The sequence below is a fragment of the Heterodontus francisci genome, chromosome X (assembly GCF_036365525.1).
Source record: "Heterodontus francisci isolate sHetFra1 chromosome X, sHetFra1.hap1, whole genome shotgun sequence".
Taxonomy (NCBI): domain Eukaryota; kingdom Metazoa; phylum Chordata; class Chondrichthyes; order Heterodontiformes; family Heterodontidae; genus Heterodontus; species Heterodontus francisci.
Window position 1 is genome coordinate 17082534 of NC_090421.1, and position 8688 is coordinate 17091221.

General features: G+C 46.2%; 1 protein-coding gene across 3 annotated transcripts in view; it reads right to left on the reverse strand.

Moving 5' to 3' along the window:
• The window catches only part of LOC137358610 (zinc finger protein 148-like), a 245868-nt gene extending 238769 nt beyond the window's left edge, over positions 1-7099 (reverse strand). For all 3 annotated transcript variants that reach the window (XM_068024673.1, XM_068024671.1, XM_068024670.1), the window contains exons 1-2: positions 6994-7099; positions 304-645 (exon numbers count right to left, since the gene is read on the reverse strand). In XM_068024673.1, the coding sequence (XP_067880774.1) occupies positions 304-633 (330 nt within the window). In that variant the 5' untranslated portion in view covers positions 634-645; positions 6994-7099. The remainder of the gene's footprint in view (positions 1-303; positions 646-6993) is intronic.
• Between the last annotated feature and the right edge of the window lie 1589 nt (positions 7100-8688).

Genomic DNA, 8688 nt, shown 5'->3' on the forward strand with positions numbered 1-8688 from the left:
CATCCTGTCCTCATAATTTCACCCTTTTATCATTCTGGTAAATCTATGCTGCACCCACTCCAAGGCCAACATATCCTTCCTGAAGTGTGGTGCCCAGAACTGAATGCAGTATCCCAAATGGGGTATGTGCAACTGAAGGAAAACTTCCTCCCCAGTGTAATCCAGCCTGAGATAACGACCAATATTCCATTAGCCTTTTTGATTGCTTTTTGAACCTGTCTACTGGTTTTTAATTATTTGTATACTTGGGACTCCCAAATCTCTCTGGGAGAATTTTAAAAAAAATAAAACAAGGGTACATACTTGGGGTGCACAGGGCAGACTCTGTGTTACAGTAACAGCAGCGTGATTGTCCGGTCCATCCGCACTTCTCATGATGTTCTGAGTCATTGGGTCGCTGTCAGTTATCATTCCCTGATGACTGATTGTTCTGCTCTGCAGGAGACTATGAGAACCCACCATCTCATGACTAACAGAGCTGTCCTGCAAGATCGCAACGTTGCTGGTGTTGTCTTGTAACATGGCATTGTCTACTAGAGATGCCAACTGAGGAGTTCGCTGGTACTCAAGGAGGGGCTGTGGTCCGCCGATTGGGACACTGGGATGATCTGAAATTCCATCCACTCTGCTCATCTGGCTGGAATACTGTAAAACAAGTACAATCATTGGAGATCACGGTGGGGGAAAAAGTTAACCTAGCATAAAGAGATTTTAATGGTTGAGACAAGGACCAGTCCAATGTACAGTAGAGATTAGACAGCAAGGTCAGTACAGAGAAGTACTCCAAAGTGTAAAGGACATACTGCCTTCCATATCTCTGCTACTCTACAAAATATATTTTACGCTCACTTCTTTGAATTTTCTCCCCTTAAAGCACTGACTCCTGCTTGGATACAGACTCACAGATAGCAGCTGCCCTGCTTCCTCACCAAAGTTTTATTGCATTCTTCGGATGTGGGTACACTGGCAAGGCAGCAATTATTACCCATTCTTAGTTGTCCTGAGGCAACCACAAGTAGCTATTCAAGATGAATCGCAGTTCAGCCCCATTGCAATTTCCACACATGCACTTTCCAGGAAGGAAACACAGTTAAGAGGAGGAACCTCAGCCAATGTTTTCTCTCTCACCCCACCTCCACCCAACCACCCCAAACCACCAACCCGGCCAAAGGTTGGGGCACGTAGATCAATCACAGCACCTCCACCACTGCTCCAGCCAAAAATCTCTCATTCAGCATGTCACCAACGAGAGGGAATCTAGCCACTTCCCCTTGACATTCAACGACATTACCATCACTGAATACTCCATCAACAACATCCTGGGGGTCATCACGGTCCAGAAACTGAACTGGACCAGCTACATAAATTCTTTCTTTTGGGCCTCCTTATCTCGAGAGACAATGGATACGCGCCTGGAGGTGGTCAGTGGTTTGTGAAGCAGCGCATGGAGTGGCTAAAAAGGCCAATTCTGGAGTGACAGGCTCTTCCACAGGTGCTGCAGAGAAAGGCAACCCGTGGCGCCCAGTTTCTACGCCAATTTATCTGGACTTATAACCCGTAACTGCTGCCTTCCGTGTTGTTTCAGTCGCTGTGAGGCAACTATGGAGTGACCTCTCCATGGCGCATGCCTGGGCAAATTTATGGAGGTTGAGAGTTGCCCAGTCGTCAAAACCCCCCTCTCGGCCTTTCTGGTGGGATCCAAAGGAGTGCAGGACACGACGTTTGGCACCAGTATGGCTGCAGGAACTGCCGGAAACATGCCAAAGGTGACACATGACCGCCTACGGGGTTCCGCTCCGGATTTTCTGTTAGGGTTTACTCCCTTAGCCTTGGTCTCTCCCGAGACGCCCACAAGGCAGTGGGGTTGTTGGGGCCCCTACACAGGTGTAGGATGGTGCCGGTGGGAGAGTATGAGAAGAAAGTGGTAACCAACATAAAAGGGAATGTCTTCTATAAGCATGTAAATAGAGTTATGACCAGGTGAGAAAGGTGCCTAGGGGTCCCTCTCAGCCTTCACCTGGTTTTACTGTAACAGGGTTTAATTTTAAACATGCCATGATTTTAGCTTCCCCCCACCCCCTCAGGTGAATCCTTGTTCACCACTTTCCAATTATAAGGCAAAGGAATCAGCACAAACAGGTTTTCTTAGATTTAAAGAAAAAAGGCTGAAATTTATACAACTTAAACTCTAATTCGGTTAACGTCTATGGATACACCACACGCCCACACTAGCATGCATATGCAATACACACATGCAAATAGAGACAGAAAAGGGAAGAAAAAAATAAACTGGAAAAGTATCTGAAGAGTTGTTGTTACGGTTCTTCAAGCTCACTGTAGAGTCCTTGATTGTAGGCAGATCTTGCTTTTCATTGGGGTCCAGTATTCTTCTTAAACCTTGTTCACTGTAGGAGACTTTTCTCTCTTGGGGTTCATGTGTCTTCAGTGGATTCAGAGACTTGTGAGAAAGAGATGGGAGCAGACAGGAGAGATCTTCTCAGTCCAGGAGCAAACAGTTTTTGAGTTCAAATTCTCTGGGGTTCATTCAAAAAACTGGAACAGCCAGTTAGTCATGTGACCAGCTGGTCTAACCAGTCCTGGCCCCTGTGGATTGCATCACCCCAGCAGGCCCTGGAATGTGCTTCCCCTCCGGTGATCAACATCTATTGTGGGCTGAATGTGTCAAGGAATGGTCCTTTGTCCTTCCAAGCACTGTCTGTTAATATAAAAATGTCTTTTCAAGCCACGGCTGATCTGTTTAACAAGTTATTTCCTTGCTCCAGCAACAAGTAAAAATCAATGTTCATGACAAACTTAATGTGCCTCATTCTTGACAGGTGGGGGCCTAGCATGACAATAGTAAAAGGCGAGTAAGAAGAGTAGTAAGGCTGATTAGGGAACAAAAACGGGATTTACACTTGGAAGCAGAGGCCATGGCCGAGGTACTAAATGACTACTTTGCATCTGTCTTTACCAAGAAAGAAGATGCTGTCCAAGTGATAGTGAAAGAGGAGGTAGTTGAAACAACGGATGGGCTAAAAACTGATAAAGAGGCATTCAGCTGGCTGTACTTAAAGTTGGTAAGCCACCAGGACCGGATGGGATACATCTGAGGAAAGAAAGAGTGGAAATTACAGAGGCATTGTCCATAATCTTCCAATTCTCCTTAGATACAGGGGTGGTGCCAGAGGACTGGAGAATGGCAAATGTTACACCCTTGTTCAAAAAAGGATGTGAGGATAAACCTAGCAACTACAGGCCAATCAGTTTAACCTTAGTGGTAGGAAAGCTTTTCGAAACAGTAATCCAGAACAAAATTAACAGTCACTTGGACAAGTGAGGATTAGTTCGGGAAAGCCAGCACGGATTTGTTGAAGGCAAATCATGTTTCACTAATTTGATGGAGTTTTTTGATGAGGTAACAGAGATGGTTCATGAGGAACATGCAGTTGATGTGGTGTACGTGGACTTCCAAAAGATGTTTGATAAAATGTCACATGATAGACTTACTGGCAAAGTTAAAACTCATGGAATAAAAGGGAAATGTTAGGATGGATATGAAGTTGGCTGAGTGACAGGAAACAGTAGTCATAAACAGTTGTTTTTTGGACTGGGGGAAGGTATATAGTGGGGTTTCCCAGGGGTTGGTACTGGGATCCCTGCTCTTTTTTGAGCTATATTAATGACAGGGACTTGGGTGTGCAGGGCACAATTTCAAAATGCACAGATGATACAAAACTTGGAAGTATTGTGAACTGTGAGGAGGATAGTGATAGACTTCAAGAGGACATAGAATGGTGGAATGGATGGACACACAGCAGATGAAATTTAATGCAAGAGTGTGAAGCAATACATCTTGCTAGGAAGAACAAGGAGACACAATATTAGGGTACAATTCTAAAAAAAGAGTGCAGGAGCAGTGACCAGGGGGTATATGCGCACAAATCATTGAAAGTGGTCAGACAGATCAAGGCATACAGGATTTTGGGCTTTACATACAGATGGATTGAGTACAAAAGCAAGGAAGTCATGATGAACCTTTAAAAAAACTCTAGTACGGCCTCTACTGGAGTAGTGTGTCCAATTCTGGGCACCGCACTTTAGGAAGGAAGGATGTGAAGGCATTGGACAGGGTGCAGAACAAATTTACGAGAATGGTTCCAGGATTGAGGGACCTCAGTTATGTGGATAGATTGGAAAAGCTGGGTCTGTTAACCTTAGAGAGAGAATGTTAAGAGGAAATTTGACAGAGATGTTCAAAATGATGAGGGGTCTGGACAGAGAGAAACTGTTCCCATTGGCAGAAGGGTCGAGAACCAGAGGAGACCCATTTATGGCGATTGGTGAAACAATCAATGGCAGCATGAGGAAAAAATTTTTACGCAGCGAGTGGTTAGGATCTGGAATGCACTGCCTGAGTGTGTGGTGGAGGCAGGGTCAATTGCGGCTTTCAAAAGAGAATTGGATAACCACCTGAAGAGAAAAAAAATTTACAAGGCTACAGGGAAAGGGTAGGAGAGTGGGACTAGCTGAGTTACTCTTGCAGAGAGCCAGCATGGACACAACAGGCCAAATGGCCTCCTGTGTTGTAACCATTCTATGATTCCATCTGCAAGGCACAAGTCGGGAGCGTGATGGAATACGCTCCACTTGCCTGGATGAATGAGGCTCCAATGACACTCAAGAAGCTCGACACCATCCAGGACAAGCAGCCTGCTTGATCAGCACCCCATCCACCACCTTCAACATTCACTCCTTCCACCACCAGTGCACACATGTACCATCTACAAGATGCACTGCAGCAACTCACCAAGACTCCTTTGACAGCAGCTTCCAAACCCGCGACCTCTACCACCTGGGAGGACAAGGGCAGCAGATACATGGGAACACCACCACCTGCAAGTTCCCCTCCAAGCCACACACCATCCTGACTTGGAACTATATCACCGTCCCTCCACTGCCGCTGGGTCACAATCCTGGAACTCCCTTCCTAACAGCACTGTGGGTGCACCTACACCACATGAACTGCAGCAGTTCAAGGCAGCGGCTCACCACCACATTCTCAAGGGCAATTAGGTATTGGCAATAAATGCTGGCCACAAACAAATTAAAACTTATAAGTTCCACTAATCAGCAGCGAATACCTGAGCTCCAACAAAAGATAATGGCCTTATCCATGACACCCTCCTCCTGGTCCTCTGATACTATTCCCATTAACCTGCTGCCAACCCAACTTGTCTTCCCAGCCTCCCTGCTGGTGACATTGTAAATGGCTCCCTCTCCTCAGGCGCCATCATCCCTTCCTCAGAACAAATCCACTTTCAACCCCTCTGTCCTTGCAGACAACAATTCCATTTCCAACCTCCCTTTCCCTGCCGAGGTTCTTGTGCACACATTTCCCACAATTTGCTTGTCCGCACCACTGAGCTTCCATCTTTGGCCTGGCTCAAATCAGGAATAACATCACAGGCTGCTGTGATACAGGTCCCCACCTGCAATCCCCCAATAATAACCACCTGATTTCAATCTACAACTTGTATTTATATCAGAACTTTAAAATCAAAAATATTCCATTTTACCAGAGGATTGGGGGTAGAGATAATAAAAAATTAGAATACAGAACAGAACAAATACCAAGCCATAGAGGGAGATATCATAAGGGCCTGGTATTGATCCCATCTCAAATACTGGGGATGGGCCACTTACCCAAAGGGATCAGGCACCCATTCGTAGAATGGCTACAGCACAGGAGGCCATTTGGCCCGTCGTGTCTGTGCCAGCTCTCTGCAAGAGCAACTCAGCTTAGTACCACTCCCCTACCTTTTCCCCATAGCCCTGCAAATTTTTCTCTTCAGACAATTATCCAATTATTATTAATCCAGTGCTTGTCTCACATACAGAGTAGGAACATTGGAGCAGTACTTTGCATTCTGTTGAGCGAGTGGGCCATTCTAACCAGTGGTGAGTTTTCTTTTTAAAACAAAACAGTGGTGGCAAACATCTTTGTTGCTGATTTCCCAACATTATGGGCTCCATTTGTGCTTCCGTACAGCATTGTGCAGGGATACTGTGTGGGGGCCACCGAAAAAGTGCAGCTGATGGCTGTTTGTGGCAGGGAATAACATTCCGCAAGTTCTGCCTCCTTCAATGACACTGACAGAAAGCATCTGCATATGTCTCCCCTACCAGAATTACAGACCACAGGCAGTAATCCATGTGAACTAGGTTCTGTACCAAAATCCACTCACTCAAACATGATTTTCACACTCAAAATTAAGAGGAATTTGCAGATTTTCAGCAGTTGTAAACTTAAGCATGGAGGGGGTAACTATGGGACACTAAAGTTTTTAAGGTGACACTCCAGATGGATTTATCCCCATTTAGACCACCTACAAATTTTTGAGAAATTAAAAGGGGTAGGCAAAGCAGCAATAAATGCACAGCATCTTACAGCCCGGCATGGTCCTGAGGAGCAGGCACATTTATAAATAGAGTCAACACCAGAATAAAGCTGTGGAGTTTTCTTTAACAATGTTAGTGGGCTTTTTTTTTTTTAAGAGGGGTGGGGGCGGAAAGAAAGAGACTGGAATGTTTAGATAAAATGTAAACCAGACACCAAAACTCCAGGTTTTAGAATGGGTCCAAATGAAAGAAATACTTCAGGCCTGTGGATGCAGTAAAAGGCCCGAACACCATCTTAGCATCAGACACACACTAAGGGGATGAGCCAAAGTCCAGCTTGGATTTTCTCATTCTTCTAAAAACTATATTAGTATCGGTTTGAGGTGGCTTTTTAGATGGGATTTTCTTCCCCCCGCGTTCCCCTCGCTTTAGGGCTGTCATTCTGGATTTATCCTGAACAAAGTGGCTCTGGCCCGGGCCTGGCCTACTCACACAGCCTGAGCTCCAGGCCTCCCTCCCGCTTCCACACAATCCGGGCTGCCAGCGCTCGCTTCCCCAGCTCAGAGTGAGAGGCAGCATTGAGTGACTCACCGGGAGAAACGCTCCTCACAGCATCAGCTCTGCTTCAGCCTCGGGCGGCAAGTTTACAAAAGCAAAACACCGACCACAGCGCAAAAAAAACCCGAGCCGAATCCGCCTATAGCACGCCGGGAAATACCGCATCTATCCCACAGCGGGATCTGAAGCCGGCGTCGCCATGACACTTGCTGGCAACTGTCACCCACAGCAACTGCTCGCCGCCGCCATTTTGATTGCTGGCAAACTGCTCACCGCCGCTATCTTAGTTACTGGCAATCTCCAAAACAGCAACTGAATGCTCGACGAAGCCTGGCCAGTCGCATTCATTTTCGTCGAAACGTATAACCGGTCTGAAAGTGTCAAATACGTATTTTATAGCATCATAGAATGGTTACAGCTCAGAAGGAGGCCATTCAGCCCTTCGTGTCCATACCAGCTCCTTGGAAGAGCAACTCAGCTAGTCACACTCCCCCACCCTTTTCCCAGTAGCCCTGCAAAATTTCTCTTCAGATAATTATCCAATTCCCTTTTTGAAAGCCACCACCACACTGGAATGCAGAGCATTCCAAATCTTAACCACTCACTGTATAAAAAAGTTTTTCCTCATGTCGCCATTGTTTCCTTTGCCAATCACCTTAAATTAGTGTCCTCTGGTTGTGGCTCCTTCCACCATTGGGAACAGTTTCTCGGTGTAGACTCTGGCCAGGCCCCTCATGATTTTGAACACCTCTATCAAACCTTCTCAAGAATACATTTCAAAATGCATTTTTGATAGTGTTCAGAACAGAATTAAACACAATGTTGAAACCTTATCAGTATCCTGATCTCAATTCTAAAGCTGGATTAAAATATCGCAACAGCTTCAAAAAGCTGGCAACTCAAAACCAACCCTGAATTTAGCCCATGACCCATAATTAGATTGAGCTTTCAGTTATCTAGGCCAGACACTCTGGAATTTCCTCTGGACATCTCTCTCCTCCTTAAGGCCCACCTCTTTGACCAAGCTTTTAGTTGCTCCTCTTAATGTCTCCTTCTTTGATTCAGTGTCTATTTTTTGCCTATTACACCTCTGTAAAACACTTTGGGATGTTTCATCTACAGTATAGGCACCATATAAATGCTGAATTGTTATTGTTGAAATTGCAATGGAGTACAGTCTGGTACTAGGGTTACCAACTCTCCCAAATTGCCCAACATAGGACATGGATCCCCTGGGGCCAGTGCTAGCAACCCAGGAGATCTTTGCACTTTAAATTTCCTGTTCCCTACCCGCTCCCACCCACCCACCATTCTGTAAAGTCACCAGCCACCACTCAGACAGACATCACCCCCAGCACTATATAGAGCTGAGTCCCACCTAGGCACGAATGGACACAAAACCAGCTGGCACATGGGCAGGAGGAAGAGTCAAGCTCGGGGCAGGGGAGAGGGAGGCAGGGATCTGAGGGTCAGAGCATGGGTGTTCAGGGTGGGTAGAGAAACTTGGGAACGGGGGGGGGGGGGTCAGGGATAGGGTCTTAGGAGGGAAATTGGGAATGGGGGGGGGTCAAGGGGGAAGAATAGGTCAGGAAATTGGTGCTCCTGCAGTGTGTGCAAGAGGGAGACTGGGACACAGGTTTGGGGAATGGGGGAGGAGTAACAGCAGTTTGGGGGATTGATAAATGCAGAAAATGGGCATGGAGGCTAGGAGACAAGGAAATGGGGAGA